General features: G+C 46.6%; 2 protein-coding genes across 5 annotated transcripts in view; one reads left to right on the top strand and one right to left on the bottom strand.

Annotated features, from left to right (window-relative positions):
• Positions 1–3,748: 3,748 nt before the first annotated feature.
• The window catches only part of LOC142589298 (uncharacterized), a 126,511-nt gene continuing 103,971 nt past the window's right edge, over positions 3,749–26,288 (top strand). Inside the window, exon 1 of the mRNA XM_075700904.1 lies at positions 3,749–5,021. Coding sequence (XP_075557019.1) covers positions 4,951–5,021 — 71 coding nt within the window. The 5' untranslated portion in view covers positions 3,749–4,950. The remainder of the gene's footprint in view (positions 5,022–26,288) is intronic.
• The window catches only part of Mvd (mevalonate diphosphate decarboxylase), a 116,308-nt gene continuing 110,280 nt past the window's right edge, over positions 20,261–26,288 (bottom strand). For all 4 annotated transcript variants that reach the window (XM_075700865.1, XM_075700885.1, XM_075700886.1 and 1 more), the window contains one exon: positions 20,261–24,482. In XM_075700865.1, the coding sequence (XP_075556980.1) occupies positions 24,411–24,482 (72 nt within the window). In that variant the 3' untranslated portion in view covers positions 20,261–24,410. The remainder of the gene's footprint in view (positions 24,483–26,288) is intronic.

Here is a 26,288-nt window from a genome sequence, read left to right on the forward strand (position 1 = left end):
CACGCCGATACAGAAATCCATACTGACGCCAGTAGCCTAGGCCTCGGTGCCATTCTAGTCCAGAGGAGAAACGGAGTCGAACAGGTGATAGCTTATGCTAGCCGCTCGCGGTCAAAAGCGGAAGGCAATTATTCCACGACTGAAAAGGAATGCCTCGCCATCGTTTGGGCTACAGCGAAATTTCGCATTACCTATATGGCAGGCCATTCAAAGTGGTCAGCGACCATCACGCGTTGTGTTGGCTAGCTAACTTAAAGGACCCTTCAGGACGGCTGGCACGGTGGAGCCTCAGACTACAAGAATACGACATCACTGTAACATACAAGTCCGGACGAAAACACTCAGATGCCGATTGCCTATAACGCGCCCCCCTTGACCCGCCGCCGCAAGATAACGAGGATGACGACGCCTTCCTTGGAATAATAAGCGCGGTAGACTTCGCCGAACAACAACGAGGGGACCCGGAGCTAAAAGCCCTAGTCGAGTATTTGGAAGGGCACACCGACGTTGTCCTTAGGGCTTTTAAGCGCGGGTTGTCTTCGTTCACGCTACAAAACAACCTGCGCGTGAAAAAGGACTTCTCACCAGTCCGCGCCAACTACCTTCTTGTTCCGTTAGCGCTGCGTCCAGAAGTACTACACGCCCTACACGACGCCCGGCACCTCGGATGCTCCCGGACGCTGTCGAGGATGCAGGAAAGGTACTACTGGCCGCGTCTGACCGCCGACGTCGCCCGTAACGTCAAGACATGCCGAGACTGTCAGCGACGCAAGAGACCACCGACAAGGCCAGCAGGATTACTACAGCCGATCGAACCTCCTTGTCGACCATTCCAGCAGATCGGGATGGATTTGTTGGGACCGTTGCCGACGTCAACATCCGGAAATAAGTGGATCGTCGTGGCGACGGACTCTCCCACCCGCTTCGCTGAAACTAAAGCTCTTCCAAAAGGCAGCGCAGCCGAAGTGGCGAAATTTTTCGTCGAGAACATCCTGCTGCGACATGGTGCCCCAGAAGTCCTCATCACCGACAGAGGAACGGCCTTTACAGCAGAGCTCACCCAAGCCATCCTGCAATACAGCCAGACGAGCCATAGGAGGACAACTGCCTACCATCCGCAAACGAATGGTCTCACGGAGCGCCTGAACATGACCCTCGCCAACATGCTAGCAATGTACATCGACGTCGAGCACAAGACGTGGGATGCGGTCCTGCCGTATGCAGTGGCGTAGCTAGGTCGTCTGGCACCCGGGGCCCATAGGTCTTCTGTCACCCCCCCCCCCCAGGTGTAGTCGAGGAAGGCGAGGATATCGACAATTTCCGGGTTTCAGCACCTTGGATACCGCGCACGTACGCCGGGTCCCCCTCTCCTTCGCTTTCTTTCCGAGAGATCGCGAATGCAGCAGATATTGGCGGTGAGGAGTTACGGAGTCGCCATCTACCGGAAGCGCCTCGCTGGCGTAGTATGAGGGATCACGCGGCGCGCTCCTCATAGGTTTTGCTGTCAGCGCACACTGAAAACACCACGCGGGAGCTCTCCCGGACATTTCTGTAAGTACTTTCAAAACTAGAGAAGTTTTTTACTGTCTAAATAATCTTGGGCAAACTGAAAGCAAAGAATCGTTTACAGACGCTATCTCTTTACCGAATACGTACAGTGAACGCCACAATGCGCGGTCGCCGCGATGGAGTCTCCCGAACCGGCTTCTTGAGTGAAAGGTAGGCAAACTCTGAGAGCAAACTATGTGAAATATGTTCTTATAGTGTCCGTATAACTAAATGGAGCGTAATAGAATGAAGCCTCAATGCAGCGATCGCATAGCTTCGCAGCGACCGACTGCGCGTCTGCATGCTTGTCCGCGCACTCTTTCGCATTTCGCCGCGTGCGCGTTTTCGCACCATGCCATGAGCTTTAGGCCGCAAAATATGAGCATTTGACAGTATACAAGCAACCATTGTTGCGTGGGCGCTATCAGAGCAGTTCAAAAATAATTTCATTGTAGAGACTTCGACGCCTACGGGGACTGTGATGTGCCGCGGGTCGCGACGATTCAATCTTCTTTTTTTTTCTAAATTCTTGGACGTTTCAATATTATTCCTCGAGTTGCCTCGCACTATATATTTATTGGTGTTCTCAGCCTGCGATTTCCCGCGGCTTCTTTTTTTTTTTTGTTATCCAGTGCATTAATTCATAATGCAAACATGACCATATGCCATGCTTTTTTTTAATGTGCTTCTTACCGCTCCCTTTCCACTCCAGTGAACTTGCCAGTATCTATAGCATCGACAAATTCATAGACCAAACCGTCATGACATTAGTCGGGCAGCGGACTCGGGCGAGCGTCTCAGTGCGCGTTTTTCGGGCATCGCAGACCCGGCGCCGTAGCAGAAATCTTCGCGTATGTGCTTGCTGCATACCCGAGTTGAAGCCGATGACTGTTTGCCGGTTTTATTTTTCGCGAGCCAAGCTTCACGCAGCTTCTTGTCCTGCGGGTACGTATGAATAAGGCTGACACCGGGCTCCGTTGCGTACGTCCGGCACTGCGGCACCGAGCAGTAGCCTACCATGTTGCTCGCCTTCAAAGGCAGCCACTACCTTTTGTAATGCTTTCAATCATTGTAAAGGAGACACTCGAAGCGGGAAAATCTCGCCACTAAATGAGGACCGCAGCGTACGAGGGAATTTAAACTGTCGTTTTCAGCTCGCTTCGGCGCTCCCGAAGCAGCCGATGCGGTCGCTATGTCCACGTGATCCCTAATAGCACGTCACGCCGACGGTGGCGCCAGCTTTCCCAGGGGTGGAGCTCGAGGCCAATGCACGCTGTTTTTTCTGCCCCAAATAACACAGGGTGCTGCACTGATAACTTGTGATAAGCTTATGTGCACATCTTCTGTCAGACTGTAAGACTTGGTAACCAATACAAATGCGGCATCGTGGCAAATACGGCTCACGTCACAGGTAAAAAAAAAATTTTCATAATGTTTTAATCACCAAATTAATTTTACGGCAACATTGCATTTGCAATATTGAAGGCCGACATTCATATGTTGCCCAACAACAACTTCACAAAAATCGTCGTAGGTACTATGGCCCGCAGTATTCTGGCTGTGGGCCGTCCTGAACGAAAATGAAAATTAAATTGTGTCTCAGTGACGCTGATCTCCCCACTATATTAGAAAAACGGAAAACGCCACCTGCCTTCCTGCTGCACGGGCGCCATTGTTATGACAATTACGAGTTCTCTTCATTGTGATCAATAAAGCCTTGTTTTTATTTGCTGCTATACGGGACAAACGTGATTATCCGAGCTGCGGTACTACCAAAAGATTGGGAACAATAGAGCACGCTTCGCGTCGATTGTTGGCGTCATCATAAAAAAAAAAAAAAGAAAAAAGAAAAGACCGCGATGAAGCCCGTGCCAGCGAAACCTGTTGATCTGCACTCGCAATGGAGAGGGTTGAGGGATCAACCTCACTGGTCCACTATTTCATATTTCTTTCGCTACTGCCATACTGGGCGCCGCCAGCAGTGCCAAAGTACTTTAGGTTGTAGCACCCAAAACGATTTTGTTTAAGAAGTTTTTGTTGATTTAATAATATGACTTTGAGTCCTCAATTCTGGAAGTGGTTCCTCTATAAGTACTAATTAAGGGATTATTAAGGATATGATTATTACTTATCTGCCATATTTTTCACGCTACCGAGTTCCTAGTAATCACAAAGACACATAACTTCATAGAATATCGGGAAATATCCTTACAAAATTCACGTTTTTTTTTTTGTAAAGTTCTGTGCAGCTGACACAGACCTTACTGACGAAGACACAGACACAGACGTCACTGACGAAGAGAATGTTGACGTCGCTGTACTCGTGACATGAAGTCACACAACAACAACAGTTTTCTGAAACTTTTGAGGGTAAGAAGGAAAGCGTGAAACATAACGGCAGGTTCCGCAGTGGCTTCTCGGAGCGAGCGGGAGAGGGGAAGTAAAAGAGAGCTGAACATCACGGCGCCCGCGACTATATTGTAGCGAAGTGACGCAGCCGTGAGATATCAGACGCATCAACTCACCAGGGAGACGGAAGATGAATGGGGATGAGCTCTGGCAGGGGCAAGTCCAAATCCGCAGGTACGACGACGAGAGTAGCATTTGAACAACTAGATTTATTCTCTTGGTATTTACCTTAAGTTTAAACTGTACAAAATATCTACAAGCAAAACGATGTCATACCCGTCGTCGTCGGCCTGCCTGACCGGCCTGGTCTCCCCTGGTGAAGATGCGCCGTCTGCTGCGGTCTACTTGCTCACTCTAAACTACCCCAAACTATTCCTTAAATAAGTTTCCCCAGCATCCAAGAGACACTTTTCTCCACCAATGGGCTACTTCGTTACTCCGACCAATCAGGCAAGCCGACATCATCCAATAAGCGGCAGAGTTCAAGGGGTCAAGAAATGGTCGCGTCAACACTCCTTACACAAAAGCACTCTGACCATAACTAATCGGCTTTTGATAGCCGAGCGTGGGAAGACGACGCGACATGTGCAGGTGTGACGTCAGGGGCGGCGGCCGCGCGGCAGCACTGTCCGCGGCGCCGTCGAGGTCATTTGTGTACAATGGTTTGCCCCGCGTCAAGGACCCCACAAAATTCCCCGAAAAACAGCAAAGAGGGCCGCGGTACACTGTCTTCGCGACAATATACAGCCTGTCGAGTCATACGTCGCCAAACTCTTCGGCCGCACCGAGTCTGAAGACAATCGAGAGAATCCCATTCGCGACTTTTGACGGCCGCACTTATGCAACGTCGCTCTCAACGAACGCTTCGCCGTAAACGAGAGCGCCGGGTGCGCTCGTTGAACGCCCTCTTGCTGCTGTTTTTGTTCGTCTTCACTGCGCGCTCTGAACGGAAGAGGGACCCGAGAACCTCAACGCCTTACAACGCCTCACTGTATGTTTAGCGACTCCTGCTCCAAGCATGAACGCACGGCACGAGCGCACCCCACAAGAAACGTTCCGCTAAGGCAAGTAGTTTAACGACCATTTCGCGAATTAAATTTTTTAGCCCGCGCATTCGTGCAATTATTTCGTGGGGTGTTGATAGAGCTGCAGCCGCCAATTCTGCGGCTCAACGCATCGGGTACATGAGCTCGGGCTACTGGATACCGGAGCATTCTTTGCCATTTGCGCCCAGTCAAGCCGGCGGAATGAGGGGTGTCTTCAGGCATATGACACCCCCCCCCCCCCCACTGGCCCCTTGCACCTGGGGCCCACGGCCCCCCGGCCCCCCCTGTTGCTACGCCACTGGCCGTATGTAACCTTCGCTTACAACACGGCGGTCCAAGAAACAACACAGATCACGCCGTTCAAGTTGGCTTACGGCAGGAACTCGACGACGACGCTCGACGCCATGCTACCGCACGTCACTGACGAAGAGAATGTTGACGTCGCTGCGTATATCCAGCGCGACGAAGAATTAAGCTCGACAGCTCGCCCGCCTACGGATCAAGAACCAGCAGCGTACCGACAGCCGACAGTACAAGCTCCGACGACGCTACGTCGAGTACCAGCCCGGCGACCGTGTTTGGACCCCGATACGCCGACGAGGACTCAGAAACTATTGCGACGCTATTTCGTGCCCTACAAGGTCATCCGACGTATTGGCGCACTAGGCTGAGGTCGTGGCAGACAGCATTCCGCATTCACAGCGGCGCCGCGCACGATCTGAAGTGGTCCACGTGGTGCGTCTTAAGCCCTTTTACGCACGCTGACGAACTTCCCTAGTTTGTTGTTTCTTTGCTACGGGTATTTTGTTTATTACTTTCGTTTGTTTGCAGCATCGGGTCGATGCTTTTTAAGAGGGGGGTATTGACACGTATACATGTTTATCTTTCTCGGGTGACCACGTTTCACCGCTTAACAAATATTATCGCACAGCGCAGCACGCGCCTGCATGCAGAGGAAGTTTCTGGAATGTTATCGATTGTTCCATCCGCTGTCTGTCGCCGAACCTTGTGTAATCTGGGGTGCGATCTTTTACGCGTCCCAAAATAGAACGGAGGCGGTCCGTTCCACAGAGGCGCACACGGTTGGTCAGTTTGAACGGTGACGAACACATTGACGTCAATTGTGAAGTGATATCTGCTCTAAATCATTCCGTGTCGTCTGCTATCGGACGAACGCAACGGAACGGACCGCCAATTTCGCGACGGAAAGAACGGACCGCCTCCGTTCGAGTTGGAACGCGTACAAGATCGCACCCCAGGTTGCATGTATGCGCGACGCGAATAGTGTAGAACTTTGTGGAAGACACGCGGGTCCCAGCGATTAGTCTCGAACATTCGACGATTGATGTATAAAAGCCGACGCGCTTGACCCGTTGATCAGATTTTCGACGACCGCCGACCGCGTTCGCCGCTATCGTTGTGCTGTAAGTGTAGCCTGTTTTTGTGGGCACAGGTTCGCCCAATAAAAGTTAGTTTTGTATTTCACAGTATTGCTACTGTGTTCTTCAACGTAACTACCACGTGACAATATTTTGTGGGCGAGTGTACATCCGAGGTCCCGTGCTTGTTCGAGTTCTAGGGCCAGTCGCCTCATCCCGACGTTGAAAAGAAGCAGTGACAAGATTGAGCCCTGTGGAGTCTCTCAGTTGGGCATTGCAAAGATGTGAGAACGCGTACTGCTCGAACCAATCGTTGCCTTCCTGTCACGAAGGAAGGCAAGGACGTACCGAAACACCCTCCTTCTGCAACCTATGTCTTCTAGACCTTCGAGGATTGCTTCGTGAGAAATCGTGTCAAACGCTTTTTAGACATTGAACGCCACATATATCCTGGCTTCTTTGCTTCGTCGCGGGTCCAAAACTTCGTTGCGAAGCGTAAGAATGCGTCCTGTGCCGACACGTGTGGCCTGAAGCCGAGCATAGAGTCGGGAAAAAGTTCATTCCACTTGATGTAGTTGCTCAGTCAAGTTTGGATCACCTTCTCAAAAAGCTTCCCTGCGCACGACATGAGCGATATTGGTCTCAAGTTGTGCAATCTGTGGGTTTAGCCGGTTTCAGTATGAATATGATAGTAGCCTCTTTCCATTCTTCCGGTACTGCCGCATCGTCGAACGATACATTATCGTTGAAGAAGGTCGTAAGCTGCCTTAGTGATTCCTGACTCTGGTTGTGCAGCATCGCATTTGTATTGTGGTCCAGACCAGGTGCGGTGTTCTTCCGGAAATATTGTGCGGCTGCATAAAGCTCTGCCATTGTTATGGGTGCGTCCAACTCCGCATTGTCTGGTCCCTTGTATCGCACTTATTTTGTGTCATGTACTCCTATGTAGACGCTCGGAACTCTTTCGTTACCGCGAGAATATTGTCGTTTTTTATAGGTCTCGGAAAAAAATTATTCACCACTACAAATAATATTCCAGCACACATTGCAGCACAGCATAGCGTGCATAATTAAATTCTCTTTCCAAAAACACACGTTGCCAAACAGAAAGAGTTACTACGTAAAACAAAAAAATCTAGAAAGCGCTATTTTTGCTGCCAGTTGATAAAAACAAAAAAAGACATATCTACAAAAATAATATCAAAGAAAATTCAGAACATGCATTTCAAAGGTAAATAACCCAGGAATAATGTCTGGAAAAATAAATGCTCAGTACACCGCCGTTTTTCGGATAAGAAAAAGAAACTAAGACCAGTTCGTCGCTCAAGCCATAGGGTGAAGCAGTTCCTGGATTTTGTGAAGCATGCGTGCACTCCACAATTTTCCCACAAAACGTATGGTTTTGCTCAACTTTGTGGTCCTCATAACACATTTGGCAGTTCCGCCTTTCCAGCATCTTCTGAGGATTGTTCGATGAGAAGTCCAAGGAACGTACTTCACCAGTTCGTCTAGAGTCATGCATCTCTTCCAGGACCGGTCGCTGTCAGCGTAGCTGGGCAACTTCACGATTATGCATCCAAGAATATCTGTTTGCATTTTCGCACACTGTCTTTATCACCTCTGCAGAGAAGAACAGTAGAAAGAAATCCCACGCCGTTGTAAACTGCCTTGCACTGATCGGTAGCGCTGGGCCGAGATGTACTACGGGCGGCCTTCTGCGTGAACGGAAGTTTCTGCCGATGGCAGCACATCATAACCAAGCGAAGTATGCACCCTGAAGGTAATCAGTAGAGCTCTCAGGTCGTGAAAAAAAATTGGAGGATAAGCGCGCACAAGGAAAGAGACTGCTGAAGGCCGTAAGGAAACTCGCCGGATGTCCCATGCTAACTCAAAAAATCGTCGCCATCAGAACTTGAATCTGCTTTACTGTCACCTCCTGAATCGTAACTCGATTCCTCATCACTAAATTCAAGTGCGGGTACAGAATAGTTTCGAGCAGGACGCTAGCTTTTCTCGCGACAGGGCTCCGCAAGGGCTCCGCGCGGAGGCAGTTTTTATTGAAAATCGAGATATGGCGCCACCGTCGCCTTCTTCTGAACGCCACGGCCGCGCGACGAGCGCGCCGGAGCGTGCCGAACAGAAGCATGGCGCGCCAGAAGGCAGCGTTGCACTTGCGTTCGAACATGATCGCAATCAGATGGATCGCGTTTGTTTTCCTTTTTAAACCTTATGTGCGTGTTTTCACTGTGACGTGAGGAAACGAAATTCAGAGCTCATATTGCGAAGAAATGGGCTTCATGTACAGGAATGGGACGAGGTACAGGAATAAATGAAATGCGTAGCTTAATTAGGTGTTAAATAAAAACTGATAAATACATCGCCTTTCTCAAGGCGATGTACTGAACGCTAACAAAATTTCCCCAATGCCGAAATAACGGCAGCAATTTGACATTTAGGGAGGATGTAGGCCACATTATTCGTTACGTGCAGCACATTTTTTTTTGTAGGTTAAGTGTGTGTTTCGAAAATATTTAAGGAATAGTCGCTTTTTCCCCTATTTTTATGCGTCATACACCTGTAATGTAGTTGGTTTTCCAGGTCCCCTGGGCGAATAAAGCAAAACACCTTGTTTATATTTGCTTTAAATTAGGAAGCATGTTACCCGCTGTGTGTGGCTTCGAGCTCGCGCAGGTTTCCATTGTCACATGCCTCCAATGTCAATGACGGTTCAACTGAGAGCGGCCGGAGCATTCTCTTTGATGACCGGCTTTATCTGTTGCATATGAGGCTATTCTCTTTCGCATGGGCTGTTTGCGTGTTGGCTGCTGGTAGAGATACTCCAGAAAATACGGCAAAAGATCGTGGATACCGCATCAGACCGAAGCCCAGGCTTTCCATGCTGTGTAGGTACTTACTGGCCTTCAATGATATGCACATAATGTCTCAGTATGTACTTTTAATCAAATTGCAGCTCACAAATGGAGTCGGTGGCTTCCAAATGGCCGACCGGTGCGGTGAAGATTGAGCTCCCGCACCCGGCGCCTTCCTTCATCTTTAGGGACTCCGAAGAGCGAGAGCTTGTCCTAACCTTTCAATCTACTGTATACAGTTTTGCAACCCACTACACAACAGTACTTTCACCCAGGTATGCTCATCCTCTCATCCTTCGAACACTCTGCCGAGTTCCCAGACAAAAGTGTAGACATATGCGAGGGCCGTCTGCGCGCGTATACATCGTGCAGACGGCATCGTTTGACCGAAGTGAGGAACCTCAATTCATGGCAAAGCAGTATTTTTTATTGTATTCTTTTTTTTTCGCACATACTACGTACAAAAAATGTCTAAAAAAACACACACAAGCACGATGGTGTGTCGAGCAGACGAGGGCGCGTCGAGGAGATGCCAGCTCGGCGCCGCCGTAACCACCGCCTGTACGCGCGGTTCCGCCGAGCCGCCGAGGCACCGGATTGGCCGGAACGTCAGAAGTAAGAAGGCAACGGCAGCGCCGCCGCAAATTTCAAATCTTGCCGTGGCCTCCGTTGGACCCACTTCCTTTTTCTCATCATCATCAGCCTGTTTTATGTCCACTGCAGGACGAAGGCCTCTTCCCTGCGATCTCCAATTACCCCTGTCCTGCGCTAACCGATTCCAACTAGCGCCTGCGAATTTCCTAATTTCATCGCTCCACCTAGTCTTCTGCCGTCCTCGACTGCATCTCCCTTCTCTTGGTACCCATTCAGTCATAGAGTTTCTCACTATAACACCTAGAGGGTAATCTGGCGCCACCGTCTATGGGAGTTTCTTAAGGGGGCACCGTGCCGTCATGGGAATGACGGTATATGTGTCTGCGAGGCTCGTGTTGTAAGAGGCTTCGTCTAAAACGTGGATATGGCTACGCAAATAACGCGTTCTCAAAGTAAAATCTTCATAAAATGTTTCCATTCACGCATATTACATCTTTACTCACCCACGATGCATGACCAAGCGAAGAAAAGCAAGAACAGACGACCAACTGTTGCAAAGCGAGCGCGAACCTTGTCGTCTGTCCTCCAACTTCAGCGGCCCGCTTATCCTTTTTACGTAACATGTAGTCGTACACACAATAACAAGTTCTCATAGTTAAACAAAACATGTTTTCGCATAATAATAAAGCTAAAACAGCTTTTCACGTGCTGTTCTAGCAGAAAATCAATCATTGTGACAGACGGAACGGTACTTGCCAAGCGCGTCTTCAAGGTGTTCTGTCTCTACGGGAACGATGCCAATCCGAATCCACAATATACCGACATTCCCATGCATACCACAGCGCAGCAGCGCCAGATTTCCCTCTAGGTAATGTAGTGAGAAACTCTATGCATTCAGTAACCCTAATGGTCCAACGGTCGTATCCAGCTGTTCTGGACACGAGGGTTTAGTTCGTGTGAGTGCCACCACGCGGCGTAGAAATCTTAAACTTTTCAAACTTCCCGCGATGACGCGTGATGACTTCAACAAAACAAAAACAAAATAATTAGAAGCTATCCCTGCGCATTGAACTTCGCCACAAGGCTTGTCTAGCCGGCGTTATCTGTGTTCTTGATAAAGCATAGCCGCTCGTCGCCTGGAAATGACTTATCCTAAGAGCGCTTAGTCGTGACGAGCAACAATTGATTCTGGTCCTTTGACACGGTTTTCTTTTTCTTTTTTTCCTTTCTATACTAATCAGTAAACAAGCTAGGGTAATCGCCGGAAGCACCCCGCAGCAGCCTTTCTTCAGTCGGGCACATTCTTAACGTCCGAACATCGCACATCGTCTACGAGAGACGCCGTCGTGGACGGCTTTTGATTTTCACTTATCGTTTTCGTTAAGGTGCCCCTAATTATTTCCCTAGCGACTCTGCTATCTGCACTCATGGGCTACCGCAGCTGCTCCCAATCCAGATGTGCTTACGTGTTAAAACATATACATGGATACGTTGGTTTTGCACCTTGACGCAAAAGTAACGAGAGAAGAATTGAGCAAACTGTCTCTGTTTGGTCGTCCGTTAACATGCTATGGCCGAAGCTGCTCACAATATTACGTCCCGTTTACTGGCCACCGGGCCAGGTACACCTTTGGGCATTACATATACAGTAAACTCTCAGTTGTACGAACGTCGGTTTATCGAATATTTCAGAATAACGAACTTTTTAAAAATCCCCGGCAGATTTCTTATACATTCTATGCAAAAGTGTTTCACTTAAACGAATTTCGGAACAGTCAATATTTCAGTTTAACGAACTCGCTCAGAGGACCAAGGCTTATTTTTACGATCAGAACCGATGCCCGCCCTCATCAAACCGCCGCTCCAGCGGCAATGTAACGTCGCTGGCGCTACAGCGCCCCTGGGTCAAAGCGACGGCGCGGAAAACGAACGGCAACGAGGCATGGCCTCCGAGATCGCCCTCACAAAACGAGCAAGCATGTAATCTCGGAGGCGATGAACAAAGTAACATCGCTGGCGTTTACAACGCCGCCAGAGCAAAGCGGCGATCTGTCACATTACAAACCACGTGGTGTGTGTTTGTTGAGTCGTGGCATCGTCGTCGTCTCTTTCGAAGAAACGATGAAGAGACGAAGAAGAGGCAACTGCCGAGCCAGTTTCAAGCCCTCTAGCTGAGGTTGTATAGGCACATTGGAAAGTTGAGAGACTTTGTGTCAACAGCAAGCTGTGCCAGAAGAAGTGTACAAAAACATTGACTCTTTGGACAGTTTTGTTACTTCCTGTGCTTTAAAAGTACAAGTGCAGAAGAAGATTACAGATTTTTTTTTTCTAAGTGAGAAAGGCAGCATTATAACTGTTATGAACCTTGTACTTGTTGATATGTACAAATTCCATTTCACACATTTCTAACACTGTGGATGCCATGTCTTTTTCTCCATGAATTGCACTTCAAACTCTTGACTATGTATGCCATGTCTTATGTTGGTCTAGTGAATATTCAGTTCAGTGAACTATTTCCTTCGGTCCCTTGAAGTTCACTCAAGTGAGAGTTCACTGTACAGTATTTCCGGTTAGTTGTGAAAGTACTCTCCTGTCAGGTTATTCACGTGCGTGAAAGAAGACCATTATTTAAGATTATTGTGCAGTAGAAGAACTTCAGCTTGGCCTAGTTGGTGTTTACTGTATATCATATTGACCGCAAATAAAGACGGGGACAGCGGAAGAGAACACAAAAACAACACAGGCAGTGTTGTTTTTGTGTTCTCTTCCGCTGTCCCCGACTTTATTTGTGGTCAATGTGATATATATATATATATATATATGGTAAATAATAAATTATGAGGTTTTACGTACCAAAACCACGATCTGATTATGAGGCATGCGGTAGTGGGGGTTTTTGTTATAATTTGGACCAGCTGGGGTTCTTTACCGTCCACCTAAATAAAGTACATGGGTGTTCTCGAATTTCGCCCCCATCAAAATACGGCTGCCGTGGCTAGGCTTGGATTTCGCGGCCTCGTGCTTAGCAGCCCAACACTACACCCACTAAGCAACTACGGCGGGTAACGAATGTTGGCAGTTCGAGGAAGGTGACAGCCGGGGGCACGTGAGGCAATTTCGTAGGGTGCGTTGCAAATTCCCGAGCCCACAGGGGTATGTGCCATTGAGCTTGGACCCTTTTCACACTATCACCAGGATCGGCCCACATGATTTTTTTGTTGACGGATGACGAAAAAACTGTAAGGTTAGTCATATACAGCTCTCGCTTTGAAAGGCAGCAAAATGTTTACTGCCAAATAGATTGATTTGTCAGCACTTTAGGAATGTGTGTGAGAAGCGACGATGTGGGCGCGGAGAGGGGGGGGGGGGATATGCCGCTTAATAAGAAGTGTCTATTAACTGCAAGGGTCCCAGAAAACTGGAAGAATGCAAAGATTATACTAATTCACAAAAAGGGAGGCGTTAAAAAACTGAAAAATTATAGGCCCATTAGCTTACTCCCAGTATTACATAAAATATTTACCGAAATAATATCTAATAGAATGAGGGAAACATTGGACTTTAGTCAACCAAGGGAACAACAGGCTGGCTTCAGGAAGGGATACTCTACAATGGATCACATCCATGTCATTAATCAGGTTATTGAGAAATCCGCAGAGTACAATAAGCCTCTTTATATGGCTTTCATACATTACGAAAAAGCATTTGATTCAGTAAAGATACCAGCAGTGATAGTGGCATTGCATAATCAAGGAGTACAGACCGCTTACATAAATACCCTGGAAATATCTACAGATTCTACAGCCACCTTAATTCTACACAAGCAAAGTAGGAATATTCCTATAAAGAAAGGAGTCAGACAAGGAGACACAATCTCTTCAATGCTATTCACTGCGTGCTCGGAAGAAGTATTCAAGCTATTAAACTCGGAAGGTTTAGGAGTAAGGATTGACGGTGAATACCTCAGCAACCTTCGGTTTGCCAATGACATTGTTCTATTCAGCAACACTGCGGACGAGCTACAACAAATGATTGAGGACTTCAACAGGGAGTGTGTAAGAGTGGGGTTGAAGATTAATATGCAGAAGACAAAGATAATGATAAGTAACTAGGCAAGGGAACAAGAGTTCAAATCGCAAGTCAGCCTCTAGAGTCTGTGAAGGAGTACATTTACCTAGGTCAACTAATCACAGGAAACCCTGACCATGAGAAGCAAATTCACAGAATAAAATGGGTTGGATCACATACAGACATCGTGAGCTCCTGACTGGGAGCTTACCTTTATCATTGAAAAGGAAAATATACAATCAGTGCATTTTGCCGGTGCTGACATATGGGGCAGAGACTTGGAGACTGACAAGGAAGCTTGAGAACAAGTTAAGGACCACGCAAAGAGCAATGGAACGAAGAATGCTAGGCATAAATTTAAGAAACAGAAAGAGAGCGGTTTGGATCATAGAGCAAACGGGTAAAGACGATATTCTAATACACATTAAGAGAAAACGTGGCACTGGGCAGGTCGTGTAATGCGTAGATTAGATAATCGTTGGACCATTAGGGTGACAGAACGGGTACCAAGAGAAGGAAAGCGCAGTCGAGGACGGCAGAAGACTAGGTGGTGCAACGAAATTAGGAAATTTGCAGGTGCTAGTTGGAATTGGTTGGCACAGGACAGCGGTAATTGGAGATGGTAGGGAGAGGCCTTCGTCCTGCAGTGGACATAAAATAGGCTGATCATGAAGATGATTTCAAAAACAAGATTAAGAACCAGATATAAAAAAACTTATGCATAGCTTTAGTTTTTAAAAAAAGTTCTGTAGCAATGACCCAGCTGTCACTACGAAAAATTGCATGTTATATCGAATGGGTGCACAGTGACTGGGGAGATTCCCACAGCTGTTTCTTGCAGCAGCACCTTGCTGATGTTATGTTCTGTGTGCTGCATAGCTGTATGCTTTTTTTTTTTCACTGAGTATTTGGCATAGTAGACATGAATAACTGGCTAATGAAAATTTATGTTTACATATAGCTCAAAGCACCGAGCTGAACTTTTGATATAAAATAGGACAGTTCGAATACCGAAATATCCTAATTGAATATAAATATTCAAGAAAAAGGACCTTTTAATATAAGATAAAATATTTTATAATTACTAAACAATATAGCGGTTTCATTAAGTCAATTTGGTAAAGAAGGCTGCTTATTTACACTAGGGAATTGCACTAGGGACACAACCCACCAGGGGCGGTATTCTGTAAGAGTCCACCTACTGGACTGTCCATTTGGGCCGCAGTTGACTGGCTAGGAGCACTCATCTCCTCCTCGCTCGTACAGCTGCAGCAAGTCAGCAGCAGCCAAAATGGACAGTCCACTAGGTGGACTCTTACAGAATACCCCCCCCCCCCCCTCCCGGTGCACAAAAGAATGCACAGAGCACAAAACCCAAGTGGCCTACAATAAAGCTTGGATTTGGGCGTACATGAAGCAACCTGGGTTTTTTATTTCTAAAGCTCCCTGTTATTTGATACACGTAATGCCATTCAAAACTGGGCTTCTAGTTAGCTGAGGAGCAGGGGAAGGTTGATATAATTGCTTTGCCTGAATCAAGAAAAAATTGTAGCTTGCCTTGTATGCGAGGAATGCTTATTGAATGACCGAAAGTTATTAAGCATAATTTAGCTACTCCATGCATTCACTTATGAACTGGTGCCTCCCAGTAGCAACCACAGCTATTTTGCAGCAAAATCATTTGGAACAGTACCACTTCCGTCTGGTTTCCGCCTGTAGTCTCCATTAAGTGCCGTTTACCTTATATTTGGACAGACACAAATACTGACACAAAGATGTGGGGCTCCCGCACTGCAGGACTGCACGCGCAAAGGTCGGCGCCACGAAAGACGATGAAGTGCATAAGCTGCACGCTCTTGTTCTGGCCCGCCATTAAAGAGAAGCGTATATTTTGCAAGACTCCGTCTGCAATCCATGTTACATTTTTCTGGTGGAGGTGCTGGGTACATGCTACCACTCCCAGATCAAACACCGTCTACAAGCCCAGTACAAAGTCCGGTCGAGCTGACTCCTGTGCACGTACGGACAAGCCGCCGACTTCAAGGACTGCCGCCTGGGCACGAGCCTCTACTCAATCAAGTCAGAAGGATGAATACATTGGTTCCATCTTCTTCCTCGAGTGCGCCGACCGAGGTCGTCCTCAACCAGCCGCGAATCCCCACGTCCTTCCATGGGGACTCCTTCGAGGATGTAGAGGACTGGCTCGATCACTTTGAGCATGTCGCAGAATTCAACGGCTGGACTCCAGAGCGCAAGCTACACAACGCCTACTTTGCCCTCGAGGACTATGCGCGGACATGGTTTGAGAACCGTGAGGCGGCCCTATCGACATGGGACGAATGTCGATAGGCCATGTCGTTGGTCCTCAAGGCGTCCGACCAGACCCCGACAAGTTAGCTGCCATCACCGAGTTTTCACCACCCACAGACAAGAAGGCTGTCCAACGCTTCCTTGGTTAATGCGCATATTATAGGCCCTTCGTCGAGGGATTCTCGAGAATTGCTGAGCCTCTGACACAGCTTACACGCGACTATGCGCCTTTCATTTGGGCGGACGAGCAGCAGCAGTCGTTCAATGAATTGTGCAAGTGTTTGCAAGAGGCCCCAATACTTGCTCATTTCGACGAAGACGCTGACACTGAGATTCATACTGATGCCAGCAATACGGTTCTCGGAGCATTTCTTGTGCAGTGGCAAGCTGGTGCAGAACGCACCATTGCTTATGCAAGCCGCAGTCTCACCAAGGCTGAGAAAAAGTACTCAACTACTGAAAAAGAATGCTTAGCGGTTGTGTGGGCAATTGGTAAATTCCGACCCTACTTGTATGGTAGACCCTTTAAGGCTGTCAGCGATCACCATGCCCTGTGCTGGCTTGCCAACCTCAAGGATTCTTCAGGCAGACTAGCCCGTTGGAGCCTGCGTTTACAATAAGAGTACGATATTACAGTTGTCTACCAATCTGGAAGGAAGCACAGTGACGCTGACTGTTTATCACGCGCACCACTCCCTACGTCATTGGACCCTGACCATGACTTGCCATTTGTCAGCGTTATCGACGCCATGAAGATGGCTGAGCACCAGCGTGCTGACCCTGAGCTGCTGCCGCTGATCGAGCACCTCCAAGGAGTTGAAGGGGTTCTACCTCACTCGCTTGTGCGCGACTTATCATCATACTACTTGCACAACAACGTCCCTTTACAGGAAAAACTGCGAAAGCAGTCCCAATACGTACCTCCTTGTCATGCCGTCGGCGCTACGCCAAGACATTTTGCAAGCCTGCCATGATCAGCCATACCTGGGACACCTGGGATTCGCTAAGACATTAGCATGGATACGACAGAAGTATTACTGGCCCCGGCTTTATTCTTCTGTGCAACGGTACGTGAAGACCTGCCGCGATTGTCAGTGCCGCAAGAAACCACCAGTTAAACCGGCTGGCTTTCTCCATCCTGTGGACCCTCCTCAAGCACCGTTTCAACAAATAGGAATGGATCTACTTGGGCCATTCCCAGTGACCTCTTCGCACAACAGATGGATAGTTGTCGCTACCGACTACTTAACCCGGTACGTCGAAACCGTAGCTATCCCGCAAGCAAATTCGTATGAAGTGGCGAAGTTCTTTGTACGCCACATCGTCCTACGACATGGTGCACCGTCTGTTCTCATCACCGACCGCGGTACAGCATCTACAGCAGAACTTATGCAGGACGCTCTCCAGCTGAAGCATAGCTCTCACCGCAAGAGCACTGTGTATCACCCTCAAACCAATGGATTAACGGAAGGTCAGAACAGAACGCTGGCTGATATGCTCTCCATGTATGTTGATGTAGAGCACAAGATGTCGGACGAGATCTTACCCTATGTGATTTTCGCGTATAACACTGCTGTACAGGAGACTACACAGTTTACGCCGTTCAAACTTGTATACGGGTGCCACATCACATCGACACTTGATGCCATGCAAAAAGCCGAAGAGGCACGCCAGCTTGCTCGGCGTTGTATCCAGAGCCAACAGCATACTGACACCCTTCGATACAACCAGGGTCGACGCGACGTCCATTACAATACCGGCGCCTGCATGGGGGTCTGGACGCCTGTCTGTCGCCGTGGACTCTCGGAAAAGTTTATCTGCCGGTATTTTGGTCCTTACAAGGTTACATGCCGCCTCAGTGACGTGACCTACGAAGTCGTCCCCTGCAGTTCTGACCCCGCTTCACTCTGTTGTCATCCTCGCGCTGAAGTTGTTCGTGTAGCGCGCATGAAACCATACTATGCGCGCACGTGAACGCCGAGATGCACCTCAGGAGCTCCATTTCTTATGTCGCTGAAAGAACTTTTTGACGCAACCGAGACGGTCGCTTTTCACATGGGGGGGGCAATTGACACAAAGATGTAGGGCTCCCGCACTGCAGAACTGTGCGCACAAAAGTCGGCGCCACGAAAGACGATGAAGTGCGTAAGCTGCACGCTCTTGTTCTGGCCCGCCATTAAAGAGAAGCATATATTTTGCAAGACTCCGTCTGCAATCTACGTTACAATATTCAACTACTTTGCATAGTGAATTCTTGAATCGAAGTTGTGAAGACTATTCAGTTTATACTCAAGCATTCTCACATCCAGAATAAAAACGACAGCATTGTCTTACTCTCAAGGGTTGCAATTACATTTAAACCTCGATATAAAGAAGTCGGCAAAATTGGCAATTTGCTTCATTATATAAAATTTTCTTTTTGTATTGAAATTCGACCTTTTATGGAAATAACTACAGACACCGATCGATTTTTTACACGGAAAGGGGCCACACAATTTTCCGAATTATGGGGCAATCAAAAAAAGCAAAGCTGAATGAGAAAACAATTCATTTTGATAAATTTATAAGTCGGCGACGAATGATACTGTTTCATGCCATCTACGTCTACCGTCTCTTCACATCGGCGGTACGAATTAAGCGACGCCAGCCACGCTTTCGCATGCACTCTGCCCACGCGGTTGATAGCGGCGTCGCCCACACTGCGACGACGCTATCAGGAGAGGTGCCGGCAGCGGGGAGCGAATGCTTGGTCTGCCTCTCGCTCCAACGGGTCACCGAAATTCGAGATTACGCAACCTCCAGCACTAAACGCGCGGGAAGACAGCTTACAAGGTGCCACGCCCTCTCGACATGCCCACTCTTTGCACATGCGGATTACCTCTAAAGCAGGGTGCACGGCTGTGTATGCGCTCAGCCGCGCTTACAGCCATGTGCAGCCACAGCCGAGACGCACGGCAACGTAACCCCCCCTCGTGCATGCTTGATCGCGTTACCATGAGCTCGCTCCCCTTCCCCTCTATGCCTTTGTTTGCGCTGGAAGGCGGCACTCATGAAGCCACCATCTTTCTTGTTTGACCCTCGCACACTTACACTCGCACCTAAAGCACATAGTGTGCACGGCGCGATATGATCTTATTGAACTTGGACTTTATACGGAACATGATGCGGCTCCACTTCGGTGGTTGCTCTTGTCGCGCGGTGCGCAACTTGAGAGGTGCGTTTGCGAGCAGCCCCTTGTAGTTCAATCATTTGACCATCTGCATCCACAGAAGTTTGCATTTATTGTCTCGGCATTCCTTTGCGGCGGCAGTGAAATTTCATTATATTGAAATCGCATACAAACATACTTCGTTATATTGAGGTGGTGTTCAATGGACAAGATGTTATGAAAAGTTAAGTACCTCGTTGTATCGAGGTTTAAAATTAAATTATGGGGTTTAACGTGCCAAAACCACTTTCTGATTATGAGGCACGCCGTAGTGGAGGACTCCAGAAATTTTGACCACCTGGGGTTCTTTAATGTGCACCTAAATCTAAGTACAGAGGTGTTTTCGCATTTCGCCCCCATCGAAATGCGGCCGCCGTGGCCGGGATTCGATCCCGCGACCTCGTGCTCAGCAGCCCAACACCATAGCCACTGAGCAACCACGGCGTGTGTTATATCGAGGTTTAACTACAGTAAACATGCGACATGTCATACAACGATGGCCCCTTATCCAGGCAAGCCATTTCGTAGGCTAACTAGACTTCTTGCAGTTTGTAAGGTGCCATGTACTGTCAGTAAGTCCTGCAAATGCTGCAAGTAGCCATGTCATCTGCTAGTGTAAAAATTTAGATTGGGAAAACACCATCGGAGGTGCTCTTCGCAACAGCACCAGCGGCGGCACGCTCTTATGACCGTGTGGAGCCTTACTCTATGTGCTAAAGGAAGGCACAAACATCTTCAATGTAATAAAAAAGGAAAATTATCTATGTATTAATATTTTTAAATGTAATCATTTTAAGTGGTGAATGCTAAACTATGACGCAAGTAAGATCAAGGCATACACATGGATTTTATTGCATAAAAAATGAATTAATTACAATGGTCAATTTGTTAAGATCCCTTTGTATTGGCTGAAATAAAAGTATCAAGCTTCCTATCACCAAACAGGGTAAAAAAAGTTACAAATGAGCACATCATTATTCTTTTGTGCCTTGCAAGTGAAATAAGGTGTAAGATGATTGTGCACAATCAAGCTTACCAGGCACTGCTACAAACAAGCAGGGAATGTGAGTAGGTGTGAAAATGGTTTATCCATCGCTACACGAGAGCATCCCACTAGAAAGGTCATTTATGCATAGTTCATGGCAAACAATGTGTTTCGATCAGGCAGCTTTAAATTTGAACACCTATATACAGGGTGATCTGTTTTAATGAAAACAGATTTTCTAAAAATAATATCTAATCGATGTGATGATGCTTTCTTTACTATTCTTTCAGCATAGCTGTCACAGTCCATTTGCTAATTAACGAATTATTGTACATTAACTTTTGAATGTCTGGTTTTAATACCCACGTTGCAATAGTAGTATTAGAGGAAAATGCTACAGGATGTAAAAGCAACTTATGCGATTTTAAAAGTGCCATTAATTGTTAAGATACTATTCATAAGTGAAAATTCACTTTTCCTCGCTCTGATACCAAAACTGGGCACAAGAACGGCACCAGAAGCACTGGATATGTGATGCTTCAAGCCTCGTTTGGTTTCTTTAGATAAATGAATCACCTGAACACGCCTTCGTCTTACTTCTCGAAGATGGTCTTGGCAACCTGCCATCCCTTGGAGTACAAACACACGATGATAGATTGAATGCCATAGCAGATCGCAGCAAGCCGTTCTACATCATGAGAGCGTTAAGAATAACTTCGGTAGTGCTTCTGGCACTGTTTGTGTACCTTGTTTCGATAATGGAGCAAAAAAAGGCAAATTTTCATTGAAGAATACCTCACCAACGAATAGAGTTTTTTAGATTGCGTAAATTGCTCTAATCTCTTGTGGTGCCCCCCACTGCAACAGGGCCATTGTAACATGGGCCTTAAAATTTGTAACTGAGAAGTTAACGAATTTTAGTTAATAAGCAAACGGACGGCGACAGCTACTTTCCCACCGAGTGTCCGCTATGCTGAAGGAATGTGCAGTGAAGAAAGCATCCTTGCAACAGTTAAACCTCATTTTTTAGAGCACAGCTCTTAGGCAGCCGTTCCTGCAGCGAGCGTCAGCGTTGTCCCTAGAAACCAAGCGAATGAGAACAGCCAAACATGAAAACGAATGCGGAGCGCAGTGGGAGATAAAGGAAGAGAGTGCAGGGAGGAAAGCGGAGGAGGAGGCTACAGTGAAAGCATGAGGCGGAAAGTGGAGGATGAGAGTATGACAAAAGAGTGAGGAGGAAAGCAGAATGCCGCATGACACTACGAGATGGCACCATAGTATTTGTAATGCGCCTGTATGTGCAACGCAAATAGTGTAGTACTTTCTGGAAGCCACGTGGGCAACAGCGATTACACTGGAACCTTCAACGAATCATGTATAAAAGCCAACACGCTTGGCCTGCTGATGAGATTTTCGCCGATTGCCAACTCTGCTCGCCACTATCATTGTGCTAGAGTGTTACTTGTTTTGCAAAACTTCGCTCCATTTACAACGTGCCGCACGAGACAGATTGTCCAGTCCAGATTGCACAGCCGATACATCGCAAAATGAAAATGCTTACAGAGATGCGCTCAAATTTCGCATTAGGGAGTATTGTAATCATTGGTGAATTTTAAAAAATATGTTTTCATTAAAATAAATAATGCGGTATAAACATCAAATAGCATGCTTCACAGAAAAAGAAGCATAATGAGGAACTGATTTGAATGAATTCTGGGGTTTTATGTGCCAAAACCACAATTTGATTATGAGGCACACCGTAGTGGGGGACTACGGATTAATTCTGACCACCAGGGGATCTTTAATGTGCCCCCAACACATGGGACACAGGCGATTTTGCATTTCGCCCCAATTGAAATGCGGCCGCCGTGGCCAGGATTTGATCCCACAACCTCTTGCTTAGCAGCGCAACACCATAGCCACTAAGCTACCACGGCGGGTAGGAACTTATTTGCAAAAGGTAAGTAACAGTACCGTAGCACAATGCAGTTTTGCAATGTCATGATTAACATAAAGAAGGATTTCGAGTGGAATAACGTTAAACATGTTATATGGTGAACTTATGAAGTTGCACAATTGAACCAAGAAGTCTGAGGATTACGCCTTTATACATAAATCACTCGCACATGAAGAGCTGAACAAGTATTATTGCTTAATGTAACAATGTTCATTGAACATTGTTACATTAATCATTGAAAATTAAGCTTCCACAAACAGGATCACAACATAAGAAAGTGCATTGTATGGTTATTATAAACCATTTTTATAACTTTTGCCTAGGGCATACATGAACACAAATTCTAAGCAAGCATTACGTAGCAACAAATACTTATGTGCGCACAATGCACAAAGCATAACATAGGTAAGAAAAGCAACATCTGCGGATATGGTAAACAGCACAAGAGAGACACACATACTGTGCAAATTATAAATGTGCATGCAGCTTGAAGCATAGATCTTTATGTTGGTTAGAGTGAACTTGTGAATACATGGTACTTTGTATCCAAACAGTACATTCAGGTATGAAAAGGCATCCCTTCTCTTAAGCTCACATTGTCAAGCATGCACTAGTACATTAACAGCAACACTATAAGAGCACAGTTGGGGTCTTGTTACTGTAATTTTATAGACTGGTTTTCAGCCTGAGAATAAAAAGAAAACTATACATATTTTAATTGCTTAACAGTTTTAGGCCCAGTTTGGCTCATTTACATGGTCAGAGGATCTAGCCTCTAGAGAGAAAGCAGGAGAGGTCAGCCTTATAGGTGCTTAGTGGCACTCTTCACATGACACACTAAGAATATGTGCCAGCATGGCACATAGTCAACAACACAGAAGAAGCTGTCAAACTAAGAGGCCACAGCAAGTAGCTGATTGGTGTCATCAAGAAACAGGATGTTCTTGGAGAGAGAGAGAGAGAGAGAGAGAGAGAGAGAGAGAGAGAGAGAGAGAGAGAGAGAGAGAGAGAGAGAGAGAGAGAGAGAGAGAGAGAGAGAGAGAGAGAGAGAGACAAAGCTCTAGGTAAATCTCACTACATGCTATGCACTAATGGTAGTGCTTTTACTCATTGAAGAAAAGTTTGCCTTTTGAGTGTTACACTGTGTTCTCTCTAATCAGGTCACTGCAGTAACTGATTGGGTGTTGAAACTAACACAGTGCACGCTTGTAGTTGCTGCCATTCTTAGTGAAACATGATAGCGTGTCCATTCACCCTGAATACTGCACATTGTATGCCTCTACAACACTGTCTCTCAACTGGCCTGCAAGTGTTGACATGGTAACCACTTTTGCATAGGCACTTAGCAGACGAGCTGCTGGTCCTGCTCCTCCATTTATTTTCTACCTCACACACATATTCTAGCCAAAATCTCAAATAAGGAAGGTGCAGCAAAGGCAATATGAGTTTAGCAGACAACACATGGCACAGCTGATAATGCACAAGTGCATGCATAACAATAAGCATAAGAAAGATAACTTTGTCAAACACACAGACATATGTACTACTAATCAAGAGTTCGTTGAAACAGTCTGGGAAGGTAAAATCATCATTAATACAACAGGCTGACCAATACTAGTGGCCTGCCATTAGTAAGTTTGTGAACAAAGGACCTATACAGATCCCAAAACGTCAAGTTTTGTTTTTTTTACATTGGTCTGTGACCTGTTGTATTAATGACACAAACAATCAGCGGCTCATTATGGTGCTACCACTTGAGAGTGCGTACACTCACCTGTTCCTCTTAAACAAGATAAAGAGAGTACGAGTGGGTAGTTTCAGAAGTTTAAGAGCACTGCAAGCTTTAGAATTACATCACATTGAAGGTATAACATTGCAAAAGTATGAGGCTTAAACCTTGATCATGTTATATTAGTTTGTTAAGTAACTTCAAGCTAGATCATCAAAAAGGTCTATTTTTGTCCCCAATAATGTAACCATTAATGTCATATTTGTTTTTACTGAGGTATCTCCACGCATAAGTCATCGTGGTGTGCTCACTTCGGATAACCATGAATGTCCAGAAGGTGTGCCTCAGGATCGCCCAGTGGCTCTGGTCCGTGACCCACCTAAGTGAAAGTCCACCAACCCAAAGCAAGATCAATGCAATATCCTCTAGAGCACACACACAAAAAGGACTTTTTAATGCCTAGCATCTAGACAAATTATGCTCTACTGGTGCATCACGTATTTTCTATATAAAACGCTCACTGTTTTTATACAGGGTATGTAAGTGAAATTGTTCCTCTATCTGAATCAGCGACAAAGTGACCACATCTGACATTTTCCTATGATGAGGTTCACATATCAGGGTGTTCAAAAGGGCTGGTTGGTTCATCTTTAGAATAAAAAATAGAAACAGTGCAACACAGGATGAGGGAGTAAAGAGCCCAGGACAGAGTGCTGACTAGCAACCAAATGCTTTATTTGCAGAAGCAGCATATAAAGACATTAATGAATGTGACATAAAGAACAGAAAAAGGATAAGCATCAGCCATGGAGATAATCCAGTTCTTTTGATGATAGCGTGAGGGATGCAGAACTGACGCACGTGTCGCCACTTGTCAATATGCAATATGCCTCAAAGATTTCCCCCACACGCTTTTCACTATATCTTCCAATTATTTCGCACTTCTTAAAGATCGGGGTGCAACCACACGTGTTACAGTGGGCAGCCAGACAACTGAACGGGTTTCCTTTTAGTGAAGAGGCACGCTCGTGCAGGCGATCATTAATGCACCTCCCCGTTTGTCCGATATAGCAAGGTTTACAATCGAGGAGGATATTATAGACGACTTGCATTGTACAGTCAATGAAGCTGCGATCGTGATTCTTATAACAACTTTTATTCACGACAGTATCCACCCTGTTGACTATTTTGCACAACCTGCTCAGTTTATTAGGGGTATTGCAGACAACCCTCACTCCTGCCTTGGCCGCAATTTAATAATGTTATGGGAAACATGGTGTACATAAGGAATGACAGCAAGCCTAGATCTTGAAGGCGGTGACTGCATAGTTCGTTTTCCGACGTTCTTTAACTCTTTTACAAGGTCACCAGCAACACTGCACAACACGCTGGTGGGTAGCCTGCTGATGTTAGTCGGTTAACTTGTGCTGAAAAGCTCTGTCCAACAGAGTGCTCGCACGAATGCTTGAGAGCAGCTCGCAAACAAGCCTTAGCGATGCCTCGTTTTACGAGTTTGGAGTGTGCAGACAAAAATGGGAGAAGCCCTTTCTTTGAGCGAGGTGAGTAGCTCCAGCACACGTAATGAGGTTTAAAAAAAATTGCAGTGTCTAGAAACCTTAAACGGTCATTGGTGGACTCTTCCGTTGTCAACGCAAAATCCCTCATTATCTCCCTGACAGAGTCTATAATTGTCTTGGAGGTTAACTCCGTGTCACAAGGGTCAACTGGATAAAATACAAAAAAATCATCAACAAAGCGGAATATTTTTACGGTTGTCAGCTGTAGGCGAGCGAGTAAGCCCCTGTCATAGCATGCCAACAAAACGCCGCTAGGTACGGGTGCCGAACATGAACCTATACACACTCCCTGCTTTTGAATTAAAAGCTTATTGTCATGACAAATGAATGTGGATTTTAGGTAGTAGGTGAGCATCTCCATGAAGCTGCCGACACTCGTTCCACAGGCATTTTGAAACCTAACTACCCCGTGCTCATTGATGCAATCACCAACTTCCTCTAAGATCAGGTTACTTGGTAACGAATAGTACAAGTCTTTGACATCAACAGAAAAGGCACGGGAGTGCGGCGGGCACTCACTTTGCAAGAAAGTAGACACTTCATGTGGCTTCCAGATGAGGAAAGGGTTGTCCACTTCCAGATTTCCCAGAGATTCTTGCAGGAAAGCT

This window comes from Dermacentor variabilis, chromosome 1 (genome assembly GCF_050947875.1).
Source record: "Dermacentor variabilis isolate Ectoservices chromosome 1, ASM5094787v1, whole genome shotgun sequence".
Classification (NCBI taxonomy): Eukaryota; Metazoa; Arthropoda; class Arachnida; order Ixodida; family Ixodidae; genus Dermacentor; species Dermacentor variabilis.